Consider the following 25,292-nt stretch of genomic DNA (forward strand, 5'->3'; position numbering starts at 1 on the left):
ATTGAATTGACTTTATTTCTTACGTCCTTCAAATACAAGAGGAGTAAAAATGTTTACGTTACGTCTCCATCTAAATGTGCAATGTGCAATCATAGTAACTTATAATAATTTAGAATAAATAGAACAATCAGTGTAACATAGAAATATACTCAAATCAGTCTGAGTTAATCAGTCTGATGAGCTGGTGAAAGAAACAGTCCTGTTGGTCCTGGTTTTTATGCTGTGGTATCATTCCTGGATGGTAGCAGCTAGAATAGATTGTGGTTGGGGTGACTCAGGTCCCCAATGATCCTTCGAGCCCTTTTTTCACACCTGTCTTTGTAAATGTCCCGAATCATGGGAAGTTCACAACTGGGCTGTCCGCACCACTCTCTGCAGAGTTCTGCGATTAAGGGAGGTCCAGTTCCCATACCAGGCAGTGATGCAGCCAGTCAGGATGCTCTCAATGCAACACTCATAACACACTGGAGGAACCCAGCAAGTCGGGCAGCATCCATGGAAACGATCAGTCAACGTTTTGGGCCGGAACCCTTCATCAGGACTGAAGAGGGAAGGGGCAAAGGCCCTATAGAGAAGGTGTGGGGAGGGTGGGAAGGTGCCCCTGTAGAAAGTTCTTAGGATTTGTGGGGCCCATACCAAACTTCTCAACCGTCTGAGGTGAAAGAGGTGCCGTTGTGCTTTTCTCCACCACGCAGCTGGTGTGTATAGACCACGTGAGATCCTCGGTGAATGCCGAGAAACTTAAAGCTGTTTACCCTCTCAACCCCAGATCCATTGATGTCAACAGGGGTTAGCCTGTCTCCATTCCTCCTGTAATCCACAACCAGCTCCTTTGTTTTTGCGACATTGAGGGAGAGGTTTTTTCTTGACAGCACTGTGTCAGAGAGATGACTTCTTCCCTGTAGGCCACCTCGTTATTGTTTGAGATAAGGCCCATCAATGTAATGTCGTCAGCAAATTTAATTAGCAGATTAGATCTATGGGTTGCAACACAGTCATGGTTATACAGGGAGTAAAGGAGGGGGCTTTACACAGCTGTACACAGCCCTGAGGGGCTCCTATTTTGAGAGTCAGACGGGTGGAGGTGAGGGAGCCCACTCTTACCACCTGTCGGCGATCTGACAAGAAGCCCAGGATCTAGCTGCGCAAGTCAGGGTCAAGGCCAAGGACTCTGAGCTTCCTATCAAGCCTGGATGGAATTATGGTGTTGAATGCTGAACTGTAGCCCAAGAACAGTATTTTCACATTAGTATCCTTCTTCTCCAGATCTGTAAGGACGGTATGTAGAGCAGTGGCTATTGCGCCGTCTTTCGATTGGTTTGGGTGGTAGTAAGCTGCAGATGTAATCCTTGACCAGCCTCTCAAAGCATTTGCTTATTATAGAGGTGAATGCAACAGGGTGCCAGTTGTTCAGGCATGTTACATTGGTCTTTTTTGGTACAGGAACAATGGTGGATAATTTGAAGCAGGAGGGCACTCCACACTGGAGAGGGGGAGAAAAAAAATATCTATAAACACACCTGCCAGTTGTGCTGCGCACATCCTGAGTACTCGCCCTGGGATGCTGTCCGGTCCCGCAGCCTTGCGACTGTCCACTCGTTGGAAACATCTGCATACTCAGCCTCAGAGATGATCAGGTTGCAGGTTGTAGTGGTGGCTTTCCTCAGAGGCTCAAAGTTAGCGATATCGAACCTAGCATAAAAGCGATTGAGCTCATCTGGGAGAGAGGCCGTGATGTTGGTGTCACCACTATGTTTGGCTTTGAAGTGGCAGATGAACTGAATGAATATTTCGCATCAGTCTTCACTGTGGATTACCTCAGCAGTATGGTGAAAGTTCCAGGTGTCAGTGGGCATGAAGTGTGTGAAGTTACCATAACTATAGGTTTTTGGGAAACTGAAAGGTATGAAAGGAGACAAGTCACCTGGACTAGATGGTATACCCCTGCAGAGTTCTGAAAGAGATGGCTGAAGAGATCATGGAGGTAGTAGTAACGATTTTCAGGAATCACTGGATTCTGAAATGGTTCTGGAAGACTGGAAAATTGCAAGAAGGGAGGGAGGCAGAAGAAAGGAAATGAAAGGCCAGTTATCCAGACATCAGTGGTTGTGAAAATGTTGGAGTCAATTGTTAAGAAAACCTATAGCAAAATACACACCCTTCGGCCCACGATGCTGTGCCAAACATCTACGTACTTACTTTAGAAATTACCTAGGGTTACCCATAGCCCTCTATTTTTTAAGCTCCATGTACCTATCCAGGAGTCTCTTAAAAGACCTTACCATAACCGCCTCTACCACCATCGCCAGTAGCTCATTCCATGCACTCACCACCTTCCCATTGCAGTGACTTATCCAGCTTGATGCTTTCCAAAAGCTTCAGCACATCCTCTTTCTTAATGTCTATCTGCTCAAGCTTTTCAATCCACTGTAAGTCATCCCTACAATCGCCAAGGTCCTTTTCCGTTATGAATACTGAGGTGAAGTATTCATTAAGTACCTCCGCCATCTTCTCTGGTTCCATACACACTTTTCCACTATCACACTTGATTGGTCTTATTCTCTCACGTGGAAAGCGGCCACTGCATGAGTGGGCCAGTGAAGGAGTGGAGCTTTGAGGCTTTGACTCGAGAGGCTTCGACGAGAAGAGGCGGATGACAAGCTAGCTTGCAGTTAGTTTTTACAATGTCTCCTGAGACGGTGATGTGCCTCTCATGTGAGATGTGGCAGTCTTGGGGGATCTCCCCTCTCCCGCAGAGTCACATCTGCCAGAAGTGCATACGGCTGGGCGATCTGGAAGACCGTGTAAGGAATCTGGAGCACAGCTGGATGACCTTCGACTCATAAGGGAGAATGAGGCAGTCATAGATGAGAGCTACAGGGAGGAGGTCACAACTAGGCTGTCGGAAGCAGGTCATTGGGTGACAGTCAGAGGGAGGAAAGTGAAGGTGAGCAGACAGGTAGTGCAGAGCACCCATGTAGCCATTCCCCTGAATATTAAGTTTACCGTCCTGGATACTGTTGGCGGGGATGACTGACCAGGTGTGAGCCACGGTGGCAGGGCCTCCGGCACTGAGTCTGACCCTGTGGTGCAGAAGGGTGGGACGGAGAAGAGGAGAGCTGTCGTCATTGGAGACTCTATAGTCAGGGGAGCAGACAGGAGATTTTGTGGACGTGAGAAGGACACCCACATGGTTTGTTGCCTCCCGGGTGCCAGGGTCCGGGATGTCTCTGACCGGGTGCATGACATCCTGGTACGAGAGGGAAAGCAACCAGAAGTCGTGATACATGTTGGTACCAACGACACAGGCAGGAAGAGAGATGAGGTCCTGAAGTGTGAGTTTCGGGAACTATGCAGAAGGCTGAAGAACAGGACCTCAAGGGTGGTGTTCTCAGGATTGCTGCCAGTGCTACGTGACAGTGATGGTAAGAATTGGAGGAGATGGCAGTTGAATGCGTGGCTGAGGAGTTGCTGCAGGGAGCAGGGTTTTAGATTTTTGGAACATTGGGATCTCTTCTGGGGAAGGTGGGACCTGTACAGATTGGATGGGTTGCACCTGAACTCGAGGGGGTGCAATATCCTTGCAGGTAGGTTTGCTAGCATGGTTGGGGGGGGGGTTTAAACTAATTTGTGAGGGGGATGGGACACAGAGCGATAGAGCAGTGAAAGAACTGCATGGAGTAAAGCCAGATCTAACAGACAGAGAAGCTTTGAGGAAAGAGAAGCAGAATAAACGGTGTAAAGACAGTAAGGTAGAAGGGCTGAAATGTGTGTACCTCAATGCAAGAAGCATCAGGAACAAAGGTGATGAACTGAGAGCTTGAATACATACATGGAATTATGATGTAGTGGCCATTACAGAGACTTGGCTGGCACCAGAGCAGGAATGGATTCTCAATATTCCTGGATTTCAGTGCTTTAAAAGGGATAGAGAGGGCGGAAAAAGGGGAGGAGGGGTGGCATTACTGGTCAGGGATACGACTACAGCTACAGAAAGGGTGGGTAATGGAGCTGGATCCTCTTTTGAGTCAGTATGGGTGGAAGTCAGGAACAGGAAGGGAGCAGTTACTCTACTGGGGGTATCCTATAGGCCTCCTGGTAGCAGCAGAGATACCGAGGAGCAGATTGGGAGGCAGATTTTGGAAAGGTGCAAAAATAACAGGGTTGTTATCATGGGTGACTTTAACTTCCCTAAAATTGATTGGCACCTGATTAGTTCCAAGGGTTTAGATGGGGCAGAGTTTGTTAAGTGTGTCCAGGACGGATTCCTGTCACAGTATGTGGACAGGCCGACCGGGGAAATGCCATACTAGATCTAGTACTAGATAATGAACCGGGTCAGGTCACAGATCTCTCAGTGGTGAGCATCTGGGGGCCAGTGCCCTGGCCTTTAGTATTATCATGGAAAAGGATAGAATCAGAGAGGACAGGAAAATTTTTAATTGGGGAAAGGCAAATTATGAGGCTATAAGGCTAGAACTTGCAGGTGTGAATTGGGATGATGTTTTTGCAGGGAAATGTACTATGGACATGTGGTCGATGTTTAGAGATCTCTTGCGGGATGTTAGGGATAAATTTGTCCCGGTGAGGAAGATAAAGAATGGTAGGGTAAAGGAACCATGGGTGACAAGTGAGGTGGAAAATCTAGTCAGGTGGAAGAAGGCAGCATACATGAGGTTTAGGAAGCAAGGATCAGATGGGTCTATTGAGGAATATAGGGAAGCAAGAAAGGAGCTCAAGAAGGGGCAGAGAAGAGCAAGAAGGGGGCATGAGAAGGCCTTGGCGAGTAGGGTAAAGGAAAACCCCAAGACATTCTTCAATTATGTGAAGAAAAAAACGATGACAGGAGTGAAGGTAGGACCGATTAGAGATAAAGGTGGGAAGATGTGCCTGGAGACTGTGGAAGTGAGCAAGATCCTCAATGAATACTTCTCTTCGGTATTCACCAATGAGAGGGAACTTGATGATGGTGAGGACAATATGAGTGAGGTTGACGTTCTGGAGCATGTTGATATTAAGGGAGAGGAGGTGTTGGAGTTGTTAAAATACATTAGGACAGATAAGTCCCCGGGGCCTGACAGAATATTCCCCAGGCTGCTCCACGAGGCGAGAGAAGAGATTGCTGAGCCTCTGGCTAGGATCTTTATGTCCTCGTTGTCCACGGGAATGGTACTGGAGGTTGGAGGAAGGCGAATGTTGTCCCCTTGTTCAAAAAAGATAGTAGCGATAGTCCGGGTAATTATTGACCAGTGAGCCTTACGTCTGTGGTGGGAAAGCTGTTGGAAAAGATTCTTAGAGATAGGATCTATAGGCATTTAGAGAATCATGGTCTGATCAGGGACAGTCAGCATGGCTTTGTGAAGGGCAGATCGTGTCTAACAAGCCTGATAGAGTTCTTTGAGGAGGTGACCAGGTATATAGATGAGGGTAGTGCAGTGGATGTGATCTATATGGATTTTAGTAAGGCATTTGACAAGGTTCTACACGATAGGCTTATTCAGAAAGTTAGAAGGCATGGGATCCAGGGAAGTTTGGCCAGGTGGATTCAGAATTGGCTTGCCTGCAGAAGGCAGAGGGTGGTGGTGGAGTGAGTACATTCAGATTGGAGGATTGTGACTAGGGGTGTCCCACAAGGATCTATTCTGGGACCTGTACTTTTCGTGAGTTTTATTAACGACCTGGATGTGGGGGTAGAAGGGTGGGTTGGCAAGTTTGCAGACGACACAAAGGTTGGTGGTGTTGTAGATAGTGTAGGGGATTGTCAGAGATTGCAGAGAGACATTGATAGGATGCAGGAGTGGGCTGAGGAGTGGCGGATGGAGTTCAACCTGGAGAAGTGTAAGGTGGTACACTTTGGAAGGACATACTCCAAGGCAGAGTGCAAAGTAAATGGCAGGATACTTGGTAGTATGGAGGAGCAGAGGGATCTCGGGGTACATGTCCACAGATCCCTGAAAGTTGCCTCACAGGTGGATAGGGTAGTTAAGAAAGCTTATGGGGTGTTACCTTTCATAAGTTGAGGGATAGAGTTTAAGAGTCGCGATGTAATGAAGCAGCTCTATAAAACTCTGGTTAGGCCACAATTGGAGTACTGTGTCCAGTTCTGGTCACCTCACTATAGGAAGGATGGGGAAGCATTGGAAAGGGTACAGAGGAGATTTACCAGGATGCTGCCTGGTTTAGAAAGTATGCATTATGATCAGAGATTAAGGGAGCTAGGGCTTTACTCTTTGGAGAGAAGGAGGATGAGAGGAGACATGATAGAGGTGTACAAGATAATAAGAGGAATAGATAGAGTGGATAGCCAGCACCTCTTCCCCAGGGCACCACTGCTCAATACAAGAGGACATGGCTTTAAGGTAAGGGGTGGGAAGTTCAAGGGGGATATTAGAGGAACGTTTTTTACTCAGAGAGTGGTTGGTGCGTGGAATGCAATGCCTGAGTCAGTGGTGGAGGCAGATACACTAGTGAAGTTTAAGAGACTACTAGACAGGTATATGGAGGAATTTAAGGTGTGGGCTTATATGGGAGGCAGGGTTTGAGCACAACATTGTGGGCCGAAGGGCCTGTACTGTGCTGTACTATTCTATGTTCTATGTTATCCTCTTACTCTTCACATACTTGAAGGGATTTTCCTTAATCTTGTTCGCAAAGGCCTTCTCATGGCCCCTTCTGGCTCCCCTAATTTCATTCTTAAGCTCCTTCCTGCTAGCCTTAAAATTTTCTAGATCTCTATCATTACCTAGTTTCCTGAACCTTTCGTAAGCTTTTAATTTTCGTCTTGATTAGATTTTCAATAGCCTTTGTACACCACGGTTCCTGTACCCTATTATTCTTTCCGTCTCATTGGAACGTACCTTTGCAGAACATCACGCAAGTATGCCTTGAACATTTGCCACATTTCTGTCATGCATTTCTCTGAGAACATCCATTCCCAATTTATGCTTCCAAGTTTCTGCCTGATAGCTTCACATTTCCTCTTACTCCAATTAAGCGCTTTCGTAACTTGTCTGTTCCCATCCCTCTCCAATGCTATGGCAATGGAGATAGAACTGTGATCACTATCTCCAAAATGCTCTCCCACTGGGAGATCTGACACCTGACCAGGTTCATTTCCCAATACCAGATCAAGCACAGCCTCTCCTTTTGTAGGCTTATCTACATACTGTGACAGGAAACCTTCCTGAACACAACTAACAAACTCCACCCCATCTAAATCCCTCAATCTAGGAAGATGCCAATCAATATTGGGGAAATTAAAATCTCCCACCACAACAACCCTGTTGTTATTACGCCTTTCCAGAATCTGTCTCCTTATCTGCTCCTTGATGTCCCTGTTACTATCGGGAGGTCTATAAAAAACACCCAGTAGAGTTATTGACCCCTTCCTGTTCCTAACCTCCACCCACAGAGACTCAGCAGACAATCCCTCCATGACTTCCTCCTTTTCTGCAGCCATGACACTATCTCTGATCAGCAGTACCACGCCCCCAAGTTCTCTGGGTTCTTCGAGGCACATGATAAGCCATATTCAGCATGGTTTCCTCCAGTGAAAATCTTGCCTGACACATCTGTTGCAATTTTTTGAAGAAATAAGCAGGATAGACAACGGAGAATCTGTTGATGTTGTGTACTTGGACTTTCAGAATGCTTTTGACAAGGGGCTACACATGAAGCTGCTTAACCAGCTGTGAGTCCATGGTATTACAAGAAAGATTCTAGCATGGATAAAGCAGTGACTGATTGGCAGTAGGCAAAGAGTACGAATAAAGGGAGCCTTTTCTGTCTGACTGCTGGTAACGAGTGGTGTTCCACAGGGGTCTGTGTTGGGCCTGCTTCTTTTTTACTTTACTTTATTGTCGCCAAACAATTGATACTAGAGTGTACAATCATCACAGTGATATTTGATACTGCGCTTCGTGCTCCCTGGAGTACAAATCGATAATAAATATTAAAAATTTAAATTATAAATCATAAATAGAAAATAGAAAAGGGAAAGTAAAGTAGTGCAAAAAAACCGAGAGGCAGGTCCGGATATTTGGAGGGTGTGGCCCAGATCCGGGTCAGGATCCATTCAGCAGTCTTATCACAGTTGGAAAGAAGCTGTTCCCAAATCTGGCCGTACGAGTCTTCAAACTCCTGAGCCTTCTCCCAGAGGGAAGAGGGATGAAAAGTGTATTGGTTGGGTGTGTCATATCCTTGATTATCCTGGCAGCACTGCTCCGACAGCGTGCGATGTAAAGTGAGTCCAAGGATGTAAGATTGGTTTGTATGATGTGCTGGGCTGTGTTCACGATCTTCTGCAGCTTCTTCCGGTCTTGGACAGGACAACTTTCATACCAGGTTGTGATGCACCCTAGAAGAATGCTTTCTACTGTGCATCTATAAAAATTCCTGAGCGTTTTAGGGGACAGGCTAAATTTCTTTAGTTTTCTCAAGAAGTAAAGGTGCTGGTGGGCCTTCTTGGCAGTGGACTCTGCTTGGTTGGACCAAGTCAGGTCATTTGTGATATTGGCCCCGAGGAACATAAAGCTGTTCCACTTGCGCACCACCAATGTAAATGGGGTCGTGCGGTCCGCTACTCCTTCTGAAGTCAACAACCAATTCCTTCATCTTGCTGACGTTGAGGGATAGGTTATTGTCTTCGCACCATGCTACCAGGTTCTTAATTTCCTCTCTATACTCAAAATCATCATTACCCGAGATACGGCCTACAATTGTGGTGTCATCAGCAAACTTATATATTGAGATCGATGGAAACTTGGCTACACAATCATGTGTGTACAGTGAGTACAGCAGGGGGCTGCGTACACAGCCTTGTGGGGCACCGGTGCTCAGAGTGATTGTAAAGGAGAGCTTGTCCCCTATTTTTACAGCCTGGGTGCTGTCTGTGAGGAAGTTGAAGATCCAGCTGCAGATCTGAGTGCTAAGGCCGAAGTTCCGGAGCTCAGGAATCAGTTTATTTGGAATGATGATATTAAAGGCAGAGCTGTAATCAATGAAAAGGACCCTTACATATTCGTTTTATTCTCCAGGTGTTCTAAGGAGGAATGTAGGGCCAGAGAGATAGCATCTGCCGTTGACCTGTTGCTCCAGTAGGCGAATTGCAAAGCGTCGAGGTTGACCGGTAGGCTGTGGTTGATGTGTGCCATAACCAATAGTATGCCATGTGTGCCATTTACCTTATATGTCAATGATTTGGATGATGGAATTGATGGCTTTGTTGCAAAGATTGCAGATGATATGAAGATATGTGGAGGGGCAGGTACTTCTGAGGAAGTAAGGAGGCCACAGTAGGACTTTAACAGGTTAGGAGAATGGGCAAAGTAATGGCAGACGGATTACAGTGTTCGGATGTATATGGTCATGCACTTTGGTTGAAGAAATGAAATGGTTGACTCTATTTTGAATACAGAAAACATTTGAAAAACTGAGGTTCAAAAGGACTTGGGAGCTCTTGTGCAGGATTCACTAAATGTTAAGTTGCAGGTTAAGTCTGTGGTAAGGAAGGCAAATACAATGTTAGCATTCATTTCAAGAGGACTAGAATATAAAAGCAAGGATGTAATGTGGAGACTTTATAAAGCACTGGTGAGGCCTCACTTGGGCCTCTTATCTTAGAAAGGAGGTGCTGAAACTGGAGAGGGTTCAAAGGTGGATCACAAAAATGATTCCAGGATTGAATGGTTTATCACATGAAGAGTGTTTGATGGCTCCGGGCCTGTATTCACTAGAATTCAGAAGAATGGCGGGTGAATTTATTAAGAACTATCGAATGGTGAAAGGTTTTGATAGAGTGGATGTGGAGAGGATGTTCCTATGGTGGGGGAGTCTAAGACCAGAGGACACAGCTGCTGAATAATGGGGCAGCCTTTCAGAATGAAATTGAGGAGGAATTTCTTTAGCTAGGGAGTGGTGAATCTGTGGAATTCTTTGCCATAGGCAGCTGTGGAGGTTACTTTTATGTACATTTAAGTCAGAGGTTGATAGATTCTTGACTGGTCATGGCATGAAAGGATATGGGGAGAAGGCAGGAGATTGGGACTGACAGGAAAATTGGATCAGTCATGATGAAATGGCAGAGCAGGCTCAATGGACCAAATGGTCTAATTCTGCTCATGTATCTTACGGTCTGTAACGTGTGAGGAAAATGAGCACCCGGAGGAAATCTACATGGTCGGGGGGGTGAATATACAAACACTTTAAAGCCAGGTCAGAAATCGAACCCAACTGCTGATGCAGTAAAGCATGACATGGAACAACACAACACAGTGCAGGCCCTTTGGTCCGCGATGTTGTGCCGACCTTTTAACCTACTCTAAGTTATGCTCGATGCTATGTTACCTATAGTATATCCACTGTGATCATATTGTGGTGGCAGATCATGGATAACTCGCTGAAATGTTTGATATACTTGGTGCCTTTCATTAGATTTTATAGAGATATAACACTGACCTGCTGAACCCTTGCATGGTGATGGATCCTCGGTTCCCTGTCCAAGACAGATTTAACCACTGCACAAGAGCACAGCGTGACTCCAGGTGCTGCAAAGAGGCATCATCCAGACCTGCCCAGTAAGGTTGTAAACTGAGCTGGACATACTGAAGAGGGTCATAACAGTGCTGGTGCAGCAACTTGCAGGTCTGTGCCAGCTGGCAAAGGTCTGGCACTGTCAGGTGACTGAGAATCAGCTGGATTAGCTGTGGGAGAAACAAACAGAGTGAGAAACCCAGGAAGGATTTTGTTGTATTCTGCTCACGAATATACCAACACATGAAGACAGACTCCTTACACCAAATACAACATTTCTTCAAACTTAGTGCTTCTGTGGGAATTTCACCATCCATATGTGAGGTGTTTTATTCTTTGTTTTGCTTCAACACAAAATCATCCAATTGACTTTTACTATCGTAAAACTTAAGCAGCATCCACAAAATTTTTAGTTTGTAGCATCTAACTTAGCTAATTTGAGTAGCTGGGTAACAGCTTCTTCCCTCAGGATGTAAGACAAATGAATACCCTGCCACTACTCGGACAGCGAACTGTTTACTGTTTATGCTTGGGAACATTTGCGGACTACCCCCAGCACATGCTTGGACAGTGCTGGTTGTTAATGCAAATGACATATATTACTATATAATTTAATGTACATGTGATGAATAAAGCTCATCTTTAAATATCTTTTAAAGGTGTTTTTAAGGGCATGAAGCACTATGAAAGATCCCTCCTACCCATTCCAACATCTCTATGATCCACTACCATCAGGAAGGAGGCATCCCAGGAATCAATCTGGTGAATCTTCTTTGTACTCTCTCTATGGCAAGGATGTCTTTCCTCAGATTAGGAAACCAAGACTGCACACAATACTCCAGGTGTGGTCTCACCAAGGCCTTGTACAACTGCAGTAGTACCTCCCTGCTCCTGTACTTGAATCCTCTTGTTATAAATGCCAGCATACCATTTGCCTTTTTCACTGCCTGCTGTACCTGCATGCCCACTTTCAATGACTCGTGTATAATGACACCCAGGCCTCGTTGCACCTCCCCTTTTCCTAATCGGCCACCGTTCAGATAATAATCTGTTTTCCTGTTTTTGCCACCAAGGTGGATAACCTCACATTTGTCCACATTAAATTGCATCTGCATGAATTTGCCCACTCACCTAACCTATCCAAGTCACCCTGCATCCTCTTAGCATCCCCCTCACAGCTAACACTGCCGCCCAGCTTCGTGTCATCTGCAAACTTGGAGGTGCTGCATTTAATTCCCTCATCTAAGTCATTAATATATATTGTAAACAACTGGGGTCCCAGCACTGAGCCTTGCGGTACCCCACTAGTCACTGCCTGCCATTCTGAAAGGTCCTGTTTATTCCCACTCCTTGCTTCCTGTCTGCCAACCAATTCTCTATCCACACCAATACCTTACCCCCAATACCGTGTGCTTTAAATTTGCACACTAATCTCCTCTGTGGAACCTTGTCAAAAGCCTTTTGAAAATCCAAATATACCACATCCACTGGTTCTCCACTATCCGCTCTACTAGTTACATCCTCAAAAAATTCTATGAGATTCGTCAGACATGATTTTCCTTTCACAAATCCATGCTGACTTTGTCCGATGATTTCACTGCTTTCCAAATGTGCTGTTATCACATCTTTGATAACTGACTCTAGCAGTTTCCCCACCACCGACGTCAGGCTAACCGGTCTATAATTCCCCGGTTTCTCTCTCCCTCCTTTTTTAAAAAGTGGAGTTACATTAACCACCCTCCAATCTTCAGGAACTAGTCCAGAATCTAACGAGTTTTGAAAAATTATCACTAATGCATCCACTATTTCTTGGGCTACTTCCTTAAGCACTCTGGGATGCAGACCATCTGGCCCTGGGGATTTATCTGCCTTTAATCCCTTCAATTTACCTAACACCACTTCCCTACTAACATGTTCCTCCATCTCACTGGACCTTCTGTCCCCTACTATTTCCGGAAGATTATTTATGTCCTCCTTAGTGAAGACAGAACCAAAGTAATTATTCAGTTGGTCTGCCATGTCCTTGCTCCCCATAACCAATTCACCTGTTTCTGTCTGTAGGGGACCTACATTTGTCTTAACCAATCTTTTTCTTTTCACGTATCTAAAAAAGCTTTTACAGTCAGTTTTTATGTTCCCTGCCAGTTTTCTCTCATAATCTTTTTTTCCCCTTCCTAATTAAGCCCTTTGTCCTCCTCTGCTGAACTCTGAATTTCTCCCAGTCCTCAGGTGAGCCACTTTTTCTGGCTAATTTGTATGCTTCTTCTTTGGAATTGATACTATCCCTAATTTCCCTTGTCAGCCACGGGTGCACTACCTTCCTTGATTATTCTTTTGCCAAACTGGGATGAACAATTGTTGTAGTTCATCCATGCGATCTTTAAATGCTTGCCATTGCATATCCACCGTCAACCCTTTAAGTGTCATTTGCCAGTCTATCTTAGCTAATTCATGTCTCATACCTTCAAAGTTACCCTTCTTTAAGTTCAGAACCTTAGTTTCTGAATTAACTATGTCACTCTCCATCTTAATGAAGAATTCCACCATATTATGGTCACTCTTACCCAAGGGGCCTCTCACAACAAGATTGCTAATTAACCCTTCCTCATTGCTCAATACCCAGTCTAGAATAGCCTGCTCTCTAGTTGGTTCCTCGACATGTTGGTTCAAAAAACCATCCAGCATACATTCCAAGAAATCCTCTTCCTCAGCATCCTTACCAATTTGGTTCACCCAATCTATATGTAGATTGAAGTCACCCATTATAACTGCTGTTCCTTTATTGCACACATTTCTAATTTCCTGTTTAATACCATCCCCAACTTCACTACTACTGTTAGGTGGCCTGTACACAACTCCCACCAGCGTTTTCTGCCCCTTAGTGTTATGCAGCTCTACCCATATCGATCCCACATCCTCCCGGCTAATGTCCTTCCTTTCTATTGCGTTAATCTCCTCTCTAACCAGCAATGCTACCCCACCTCCTTTTCTTTCATGTCTATCCCTCCTGAATAATGAACATCCCTGAACGTTGAGCTCCCATCCCTGGTCACCCTGGAGCCATGTCTCTGTGATCCCAACTATATCATATTCATTAATAACAATCTGCGCTTTTAATTCATCCACCTTGTTACGAATGCTCCTTGCATTGACACACAAAGCCTTCAGGCTCGCTTTTACAACTCTCTTAGCCCTTATACAATTATGTTGAAAAGTGGCCCTTTTTGATTTTTGCCCTGGATTTGCTGGCCTGCCACTATTACTTTCACCTACTACTTTTTGCTTCTACCCTCATTTTACACTCCTTTGTCTCTCTGCACTGGTTCCCACCCCCCTGTTGTGAACTAACCTCCTCTCTCCTAGTCTCTTTAATTTGAATCCCACCCCCCAACCATTCTAGTTTAAAGTCACCTCAGTAGCCCTCGCTAATCTCCCTGCCAGGATATTGGTCCCCCTAGGATTCAAGTGTAACCCGTCCTTTTTGAACAGGTCACGCCCGCGCCAAAAGAGGTCCCAATGATCCAAAAACTTGAATCCCTGCCCCCTGCTCCAATCCCTCAGCCACGCATTTATCCTCCACCTCATTGCATTCCTACTCTCACTGTCGCGTGGCACAGGCAGTAATCCCGAGATTACTACCTTTGCGGTCCTTTTTCTCAACTCCCTTCCTAACTCTCTATATTCTCCTTTCAGGACCTCTTCCCTTTTCCTACCTATGTCATTGGTACCTATATGTACCATGACCTCTGGCTCCTCATCCTCCCACTTCAGGATATCTTGGACACGATCAGAAATATCCCGGACCCTGGCACCAGGGAGGTAAACTACCATCCAGGTCTCTGGACTGTGTCCACAGAATCACCTATCTGACCCCCTTACTATCAAGTCCCCTATTACAACTGCCCTCCTCTTCCTTTCCCTACCCTTCTGAGCTACAGGGCCAGACTCTGTGCCGGAGGCACGGCCACTGTCGCTTCCCCCGGGTAAGCTGTCCCCCCCAACAGTACTCAAACAGGAGTACCTATTGTCAAGAGGTACAGCCACTGGGGTACTCTCTATTACTTGACGCTTCCCCTTCCCCCTCCTAACCGTGACCCACTTGTCTGCCTCACGTGGCCCCGGTGTGACCACCTGCCTGTAACTCCTCTCTATCAACTCCTCACTCTCCCTGACCAGACGAAGGTCATCGAGCTGCAGCTCCAGTTCCCTAATGTGGTCCCTTAGGAGCTGCATCTCAGCACACCTGGCGCAGATGTGGACGTCCAGGAGGCTTGGAGACTCCAGGGCCTCCCACATCCGGCACCGAGAACAACAAGCTGCCCTCACACTCATACTGCCCCTCTCCTCAAATAACAACAAAAAAAAATGAATACCAAACCTTCCTTGCCTCGCCTGTTTCCGCCTAAGCCCGGTGAGCCGAAGCCCTTAAGCCTTCACTCTGCTCTCGGCTCACTCCGCAGCCTGCAAACGATGCTGCCCGCTGTATAAGGCTCTGTTCCTTTTAAATCTTCCGCGCTTCACTGCCCGATGTCACGCCTGCGCAGTCCCACCTCTCTGAACGCCGATGAAAAGAAAACCGAAAAATTCAAAAATGGCTTCTTCCACACTCCTGCTCCGATTCTCAGACTTCCTTCTTCGAAGTCAGATGATAATAAACTTGAACTTGATCTACAAACTAGAATCTACCAATTGACTATTGCCATTGAGAAACTTAGGTAGTGTCTACAAACAGTTCAACTGCAGAACCATTACTGCCTAATCCAATCCTTTAGCATCTACAAACTGTTTCAATACAGAACCATCATGGCCTCATCCAACCCTGCCTTTACTTATCATCTACACATTCAGATTCAAATTAAGTTTATTATCAAAGTATGTATATGTCAATTTATTACACTGAGATTTATTTTCTTGCAGGCATTCACTGTAGATCAATGGAATCAATGAAAAACTACACGCAAAATTTCAAAAACAACAAATTTGCAAAAGAAGACATACTGTGCAAATACAAATATAAATAGATAGATAGATAGAAAGAAAAAACATGAGCTGTAGGGTCCTTTAAAGTGAGCTTATAGGTTGTGGAATCAGTTCAGAGTTGAGGTGAGTGTGTGATTTAGGAGCCTGATAGTTGAAGCACAATAAATGTTCCTTGGAAATGGTACATTAAAGTTAAAAAAAATGGGTTCTCATTATGCATTGGAACATATTGCTGCAAAAACTTTATTGTTGTTCAGAAAGTTAAAAGTGAGAAACTATTTTGAAAGTAAATCTACTCCTGACGGGAACTGGGTTGACAAGACCATACTGTGGTTGTGTGCTGGAAATATGGAACAGCTGCTTAGCTACTGAAGACATGCACACCCTGCCTGTATAAGCCTGTTATCACACATGAACTGTGGATTTGAACAAGCATCTGCTCCTTAATTTGGTTCATCCAAGAACTTCCTTTCATTACCTTAAGACACATTTTTTCCCACCTGTAACAGTCAACAGAACTTCTCAGATTCTTTTAAAATGTGCTCTCTCTGGCATACCAGTATTCAGTACACTGGGTCTTGAAGACTATCCAAACTCATTACCTCGACAGCAAAACACAAATTAGTGGCGTGAAAAACAATCTAAGAGATTTTCTCTGATGGATTTGCACTTCTTGTTCACAGCTGTCCCTTTTCCTCCTACAATTCTCTTTCTCTAATCAATCCCTTGGTACCTTTCTTCAGTAGTTTCTGTCCCATTCATTCTCTGCGCTTGTTACCCCTAAATCCATATATTGTACAACTGAATATACAGTTTCACAATCATATCATATATATAGGCATCTGTTAGTCTCGTGAGACTATGGATTTGCGCCTTGGAAGGTTTCCAGGGTGCAGGCCTGGGCAAGGTTGTATGGAAGACCGGCAGTTGCCCATGATGCAAGTCTCCCCTCTCCACCTACTGATGTTGTCCAAGGGAAGGGCACTAGGGCCGATAGAGCTTGGCACCGGTGCCATCGCAGAGCAATGTGTAGTTAAGCGCCTTGCTCAAGAACACAACGCGCTGCCTTAGCTGAGGCTCGAACTAGCGACCTTCAGATCACTGGACCGACGCCTTAACCACTTGGCCACACGCCAACACAGTTTGAGAATGGGATTATAATAATGACTTAATTTACCTTATGAATTAGTGCTTTAGGATCAAGGATCACCTTTATTTGCTATATACATTTACGTGTATCAGGAATATACTGTGGTGTGTTCGTTAGGGTGCAACATACAATGAAAACAACATTCAACAAAAACACTATTAAACAATTACAAAGAATAAACAATTACATACAATTAAAATTAGAAGTACAAACATGGAATAAAATGTGCATAAATAAATTATTGTCAGCATGTATTTACAATGTAAACAGCATTATAAAAAGTGGTTTAAAGTGTACACAGTACAGTGCAGTGATGGGAATAATTGATAGGGGGGTGATGTGTTAACTAGAATGGCTGATCAAACTTTTAACTCACTGTTGAAAAGAAACCTTTAAGATGGTATGAAGTTCTTGTTTTAATAGCCCTACAATACTTTCCAGAATAGAGCTTTTGGAAAAGACAGCTTGCAGGGTGGGCAATGTCCGCAATTCATTGTGCCGAGCACATACAAGTCCTTTCGAGATGATAAACTGTAGACAATGAGCTTTACTGCTGACCTGACACTTCACTGTGGGTTTCGTATACTGTAAGAGAATGCTGCACCAAACCAGACAGTATGAGGATACTCTCTATGATGGCAGTATAGAATTCCACCAGGATGTTCTGGGGAAGATGGAATTTCACCAACTGCTGCAAGAAGTACATCCTCTGCTGAGTCTTTTTGTTGATGAAGGAGATATGCTTCTCCCATGAGGTTCTGCGAAATAACGATGACCAGGAACCTGAATGTTGAAACGGTATTAACTATAGAGATGTTGATGATTATTGGGTGGCGAGGAGACACATTTCTCCTGAAGTCAATATGCACCTCTAAGGTTTTGAGGACATTAACAGTTCAGGGATAAGAGCACCTTAATTTCCCCTGTCCCCAAACCCACAATGAAAATAAATGAGATATTAAACGGTTAATCCAAGAGGAAAACTCATAAAATATATTGAAAAAAACATAGACTGCACAAAATAATCTGCAGATGCTGGGGTCAAAGCAACACTCACAACACGCTGGAGGAACTCAGCAGGTCAGGCAGCATCTGTGGAAAAGATCGGTCGACATTTCATAGTCATAGTCATACTTTATTAATCCGGGGGGAAATTGGAAGTTTCGGGCCCACTTCAACTCTGCTTCCCACTCCCATTCAGATATGTCCATACATGGCCTCCTCTACTGCCACGATGAGGCTAAACTCAGGTTAGAGGAGCAACACCTCATATACCGTCTAGGTAGTCTCCAGCACTTGGTATGAACACAGAATTCTCCAACTTCTGGTAATTCCCTCCCCCTCCCTTCCCCTATCCCTATGTCACTCTGCCCCCTCCCCCAGCTGCCTAGCACCTCCCTCATGGTTCCGCCTCCTTCTACTACCCATTGTGTTTTCCCCTATTCTTTCTTCACCTTTCCTGCCTATCACCTCCCTGCCTCCCTTCCCCACCCCTTTATCTTTCCCCTTACTGGTTTTTCACCTGGAACCTACCAGCCTTCTCCTTCCCACCCTCCCCCCCACCTTCTTTATAGGGCCTCTGTACCTTCCCCCTACAGTCCTGACGAAGGGTTCCGACCCGAAATGTCGACCGATCTTTTCCACGGATGCTGCCCGACCTGCTGAGTTCTTCCAGCGTGTTGTGAGTGTCAATATAGACTGCTGTGGCAGCTAGCATCAGTGGATACGAATTAATGCTTTATCACTTTCCTGCATCAGAACCTATTCATGTGGTGAGCATTACTCACTTCAATACCAAGGTGCAGAGATACTGGTTTTGTAGTGTAGGGTGGCATGGCAGTGTAACGGTTAGCGTAATGCTTTACAGCATCAGCAATAAGATCGGAGTTCAATTTTCACAACTGTCTGTAAAGAGTTTGTATGTTCTCCCTATGACCGTGTGGGTTTCCTCTGGGAGCTGTTGTTTCCTCAAACTTTCCAAAGATGTATGGTTAAGGTTAGTGAGCTACTGGCACGCTTACATTGACACCAGAAGCATGGCGACACTCGCAGGCTGGCCACAGTACATATTGGACTGTCTCAGTCATTGATGCAAAAGCAACATATTTCACTGCATGTTTCGAAGTTTTGATGTACATGTGACAAATAAAGCTAATCTTAACCTCTCCCCTATATCCTATGCACACAAGAGCTAGACAAAACCAAAATTGCTAGTGTTTAGCTGTTTAAACGATAGTGATATTGGGACTTCAGCACAACTACATCCTGGAAGGAATTCAATGACGGAGCCCAGTTTTGCTGGATTTTTCAGGCATCATGCACATATACCATACCAATACAGGTTGATATTAAATATTTTATTTAAATCTAAATTCAAAGCTTAAAACAAATTTGTTGTCAAAGTACACGTATGTTATCATATAAGACCATAAGACATCGGAGCAGAATCAGGCCATCTGGCCCAGCCAGTCTGCTCCGCCATTCAATCATGGCTGATTCTTTTATCCCCTCCTCAGTCCCACTACCTGGTCCTCTTCCATAACCATATAACAATTACAGCATGGAAACAGGCCATCTCGGCCCTTCTAGTCCGTGCCAAACTCTTACCCTATCCTATTCCCACCAACCTGCACTCAGCCCATAACCCTCCATTCCTTTCCTGTCCATATATCTATCCAATTTAACTTTAAACGACAAAATAGAACCTGCCTCAACCACTTCTGCTGGAAGCTCATTCCACACAGCTACCACTCTCTGAGTAAAGAAGCTCCCCCTCATGTAACTCCTAAACTTTTGTCCTCTAATTCTCAACCCATGCCCTCTTGTTTGAATCTTCCCCACTCTCAATGGAAAAAGTCTAACCACGTCAACTCTATCAATCCCATCAATAACATCTGATGCCGTGGCCAATCAAAAACCTATCAATTTCCACCTTAAATACACCCAACAACCTGGCCTCTACGGCTGTCTGTGGTAACAAATTCCACAAATTCACCATCCTCTGGTGAAAGACATTTCTTCACATCCCTGTTTTAAATGGACGCCCCTCTATCCTGAGGCTTGCCATAAGACAATAAGAGCATAATACATAGGAGCAGAATTAGGCCATTCAGCCCATCGAGTCTGTTCATCCATTCCATCATGGCAGATCCTGGCAGATGGCAGATTCCACTCAATCCCGTACACCTGCTTTCTTGCCTTCTCCTTTGATGCACGGCCGATCAGGAAACGATGAACTTCTGCCTTAAATATACACACAGACTTGGCCTCCACCGCAGTCTGTGGCAGAGCATTCCACAGATTCACTACTCTCGAGCTAAAAATAATCTTCCTTACCTCTGTTCTAAAGGGTTGCCCCTCAGTTATGAGGCTGTGCCCTCTAGTTCTGGATACCCCCAGCAAAGGAATCATCCTCTCCATATCCACCCTATCTAATCCTTTCAATTTTCAGTAGGTTTCAACGAGATCCCCCTGCATTCTTCTAAATCCCAGTGTGTACAGGCCCAAAGCTGCTCAAAAGCTCCTCATATATCAATCCCTTCATTACCAGAATCATCCTTGTGAAACTCCTCTGGCCTCTCTCCAATGAAGGAAAAAAATAGTTAAGACCAAAATTGGGCCCTTGAAGACAGAAGCGGGTGAATTTATTATGGTGAGCACGTGGTATTGGGGGCAGAGTACTGACATGGATTGAAAATTGGCTGGCTGACAGAAAACAAAGAGTAGCGATTAACGGGTCCCTTTCGGAATGGTAGGTGGTGACCAGTGGGGAACCGTAGGGTTCAGTGCTGGGATCGTAGCTGTTTACAATATATATTAATGATTTAGATGAGGGAATTGAAAGTAACATTAGCAAATTTGCTGATGACACAAAGCTGGAAGGCAGTGTGAAATGTGAGGAGGATGTGATGAGAATGCAGGGTGACTTGGATAGGCTGGGTGAGTGGGCAGATGCAGTTTAATGTGGATAAGTGTGAGGTTATCCACTTTGGTGGTAAGAACGGGAAGGCAGATTATTATCTAAATGGAGTCAAGTTAGGAAAAAGGGAAGCACAACGAGATCTAGGTGTTCTTGTACATCAGTCACCAAAAGCAAGCATACAAGTACAGCAGGCAGTGAAAAAAGCTAATGGCATGCTGGCCTTCATAACAAGGGGAATTGAGTATCAGAGCAAAGAGGTCCTTCTGCAGCTGTACAGGGCCCTGGTGAGACCACACCTGGAGTACTGTGTGCAGTTTTGGTCTCCAAATTTGAAGAAGGACATTCTTGCTATTGAGGGAGTGCAGCGTAGGTTCACAAGGTTAATTTCTGGGATGGTGGGACTGTCATATGTCGAAAGATTGGAGCGACTGGGCTTGTATACACTGGAATTTAGAAGGCTGAGAGGGGATCTTATTGAAACATACAAGATTATTAAGGGATTGGACACGCTGGAGGCAGGAAGCATGTTCCCGCTGATGGGTGAGTCCAGCACCAGAGGCCACAGTTTAAGAATTAGGGGTAGGCCATTTAGAACGGAGTTGAGGAAAAACTTTTTCACCCAGAGAGTGGTGGATATATGGAACACTCTGCCCCAGAAGGCTGTGGAGGCCAAGTTCCTGGATGCTTTCAAAAAAGAGATGGATAGAGCTCTTAAAGATAGTGGAATCAAAGGTTATGGGGATAAGGCAGGAACTGGATACTGATAGTGGATGATCAGCCATGATCACAGTGAACGGCGGTGCTGGTTCGAAGGGCCGAATGGCCTACTCCTGCACCTATTGTCTATTGACAACATATCCTTTCTGAGATATGGGAGCAAGACTGTTGACAATACTCCAAGTGTGGCCAGACTAGTGTCGTATAAAGCCGCAGCATTATTTCCTTGTTTTTATATCTTATTCCCCTTGAAATAAATGGCAAAATTGCATTTGCCTTCTTTACCACAGACTCAACCTGTAAATAAACCTTCTGGGAATCTTGCACGAGAGCTCTGAAGTCCCTTTGCACCTCTGATGTTTGAACCTTTTCCCCATTTTTAGATTAGATTAGATTAGATTCAACTATTTAGATATACTCCACACTACTGTTCCTCTACCAAAATGCATTATCATAGAATTCCCAGGAAAGATACTTTATTCCATGTGCCACTTCCTTGTCCATTCTTCCAAGTTATCTAAGTCCTTCTGCAATTGCATTGCTTCCTCAGCACTATCTACCCCTCCACCTATCTTCATATCATCCACAAGCTTTGCCACAAAGCCATCAATTCCGTTATTAGACACTAGACACTAGAATACTACAGCACAGTACAGGCGCCTCAGCCCTTGATATTGCGCCGACCCATATTTTCCTTTAAAAGAATGTACTAAACCCACACTACCCCGTAACCCTCTAATTTTCATTCATCCATGTGCCTGTCCAAGAGGCTCTTAAATACCTCTAATGTTTTAGCCTCCACCACCATCCCTGGCAAATCATTCCAGGCACCCACAACCCTCTGTGTAAAAAACTTACTCCTGATGTCTCCTCTAAACTCCCTCCCTTAACCTTGTACATATGGCCTCTGGTGTTTGCTATTCCTGCCCTGGGAAACAGGTACTGGCTATCCTCCCCATCTATGCCTCTCATAATCTTGTAGATCTCTATCAAGTCCCCTCTCATCCTTCTACACTCCAAAGAGAAAAGTCCCAGCTCTGCTAACCTTCCTTCATCAGACTTATTTTCCAATCCAGGCAATATCCTGGTAAATCTCCTCTGCACCCTATCCATAGCTTCCACATCCTTCCTATAATCAGGTGACCAGAACTGAACACAATACTCGAAGTGTGGTCTCACCAGAGATTTGTAGAGATAAAACATGACCTCTCTACTCTTGAACTCAATCCCCCTATTAATGAAGCCCAGCATCCCATAGGCCTTCTTAACTATCCTAGCAACGTGTGCAGTGACCTTGAGGGATGTATGGATTTGAACCCCAAGGTCCCTCTGTTCATCCACACTCTTAAGTAACCGACCATTAACCCTGTACTCAGCCTTCTGGTTTGGCCTTCCAAAATGCAAAACCTCACACTTATCCGGATTGAACTCCATCTACCACTTTTCTGCCCAACTCTGCATCCTGTCTATATCCTCTTGTAACCTTCGACAACCTACAGCTCCATCCACAACTCCTCCAATCTTCGTGTCATCCGCAAACTTACTCATCGATCCTTCCGCCTCTTCATTATAAAAATCACAAAGAGCGGGGGTCCCAGGACAGATCCTTGCGGCACTCCACTAGTCACCAACCTCCTGGCAGAATACTTTCCTTCCACTACTACCCTTTGTTTTCTTCCTGTAAGCCAATTTTTTATCCAAACAGCCAAGGTTCCATGATCCCATGCCTCACGACTTTCTTGATGAGTCTTTCATGGGGGATCTTGTCAAATGCCTTGCTAAAATCCATGTAGACCACATCTGCCGCCCTACCCTCATCAATTTCTTTTGTTACCTCTTCAAAAAATTCAATTAGGCTCGTGAGGCACGACCTTCCCTTCACAAAGCCATGTTGACTATCCTTGAGTAGACTGTACTTCTCCAAGTGCTCGTAGATCCTATTCTTAAGAATGCTTTCCAATAGTTTCCAATAGTTTATCTAGTCATAGTCATAGTCATACTTTATTGATCCGGGGGGAAATTGGTTTTCGTTACAGTTGCACTATAAATAATAAATCGTAATAAAACCATAAATAGTTAAATAGTAATATGTAAATTATGCCAGTAAATTATGAAATAAGTCCAGGACCAGCCTATTGGCTCAGGGTGTCTGACCCTCCAAGGGAGGAATTGTAAAGTTTGATGGACATAGGCAGGAATGACTTCCTATAACGCTCTGTGTTGCATCTCGGTGGAATGAGTCTCCGGCTGAATGTACTCCTGTGCCTAACCAGTACATTATGTAATGGATGGGAGACATTGTCCAAGATGGCATACAACTTGGACAGCATCCTCTTTTCAGACACCACCGTCGGAGAGTCCAGTTTCATCCCCACAACATCACTGGCCTTACGAATGAGTTTGTTGATTCTGTTGGTGTCTGCTACCCTCAGCCTGCTGACCCAGCACACAACAGCAAACATGATAGCACTGGCCACCACAGACTCATAGAACATCCTCAGCATCGTCCGGCAGATGTTAAAGGACCTCAGTCTCCTTAGGAAATAGAGACGGCTCTGATCCTTCTTGTAGACAGCCTCAGTGTTCTTTAACCAGTCCAGTTTATTGTCAATTCGTATTCCCAGGTATTTGTAATCCTCCACCATGTCCACACTGACCCCCCTGGATGGAAACAGTGGTCACCGGTACCTTAGCTCTCCTCAGGTCTACCACCAGCTCCTTAGTCTTTTTCACATTAAGCTGCAGATAATTCTGCTCACACCATGTGACAAAGTTTCCTACCGTAGCCTTGTACTCAGCCTCATCTCCCTTGCTGATGCATCCAACTATGGCAGAGTCATCCGAAAACTTCTGAAGATGACAAGACTCTGTGCAGTAGTTGAAGTCTGAGGTGTAAATGGTGAAGAGAAAGAGAGACAAGACAGTCCCCTGTGAAGCCCCAGTGCTGCTGATCACTCTGTCGGACACACACTGTTGCAAGCACACCTACTGTGGTCTGCCAGTCAGGTAATCAAGAATCCATGACACCAGGAAAGCATCCAGCTGCATCGCTGTCAGCTTCTCCCCCAGCAGAGCAGGGCGGATGGTGTTGAACTCACTGGAGAAGTCAAAAAACATGACCCTCACAGTGCTCGCTGGCTTGTCCAGGTGGGCGTAGACACGGTTCAGCAGGTAGACGATAGCATCCTCAACTCTTAGTCAGGGCTGGTAGACAAACTGGAGGGGATCTAAGTGTGGCCTGACCATACTTAGACCATCTAAATCATTGACAAACACTATGAAAAGCAGTGGTCCCAATACTGACCCCTAAACACCACTAGTCTCCGGCAGCCAACCAGAAAAGGCCCCTTTTATTCCGAATCGCTGCCTCCTGCCTGTCAGTCATTTCACTTTCAATACCAGTATCTTTCCTGTTACACCAAAGGATTTTATCTTGTTAAGTAGCATTGTCTGTGGCACCTTATCAAATGCCTTCTCAAAATCTAAGTAAATGACATCCACTGCCTCTCCTTCGTCCACCCTGCTTATTACTTTCTCGAAGAACTCTAACAGATTTGTCAGGAAGATTTCCCAAACAGGTTAGGAAGTGTAGGTTTTTCCTTTTGTTATTGCTGATTTGGTCTTGGTTGCTCATAGCAGAGTGCAGGCAGGATGACAGATATGGCAGTGGAATGTAGGATGTGGGAATTCATGGAACCGGCTGGTTTCCCTGATGACTACACCTGCAGGAAGGGCATGAAGGACCACATTAAGGAGCTGGAGCTGGAGTTGAATGAACTAACAATTATCTAGGAGGCAGAGCAATTGATAGATGAGACGCTTGAGCAGGTGATTCCACCCAGAGTGCAGAATTCAGAGAGTAGATGGGTGAACACTGAGAAAGGTAAAGGGAGAAAGAAGTCAGTGCATGGTTCCCCCTGTGGCCATTCCCCTCATCAACAGGTATACCCCTTTGGATACTGCTGAGGGGGATGACCTATCTGGGTAAGGCAG

At 45.1% G+C, this 25,292-nt stretch overlaps 1 protein-coding gene across 5 annotated transcripts in view; it reads right to left on the minus strand.

Moving 5' to 3' along the window:
• The window catches only part of fbxl4 (F-box and leucine-rich repeat protein 4), a 280,992-nt gene that overhangs the window by 130,798 nt on the left and 124,902 nt on the right, over positions 1 to 25,292 (minus strand). For all 5 annotated transcript variants that reach the window (XR_011885045.1, XR_011885044.1, XR_011885042.1 and 2 more), the window contains exon 4: positions 10,456 to 10,700. Coding sequence is in view for 1 of the 5 variants with exons in the window: in XM_072251676.1 (XP_072107777.1) it covers positions 10,456 to 10,700 (245 nt within the window). In the remaining 4 variants the exon portion in view is untranslated. The remainder of the gene's footprint in view (positions 1 to 10,455; positions 10,701 to 25,292) is intronic.

Source organism: Mobula birostris, chromosome 2 (genome assembly GCF_030028105.1).
Source record: "Mobula birostris isolate sMobBir1 chromosome 2, sMobBir1.hap1, whole genome shotgun sequence".
NCBI classification, from domain to species: domain Eukaryota; kingdom Metazoa; phylum Chordata; class Chondrichthyes; order Myliobatiformes; family Myliobatidae; genus Mobula; species Mobula birostris.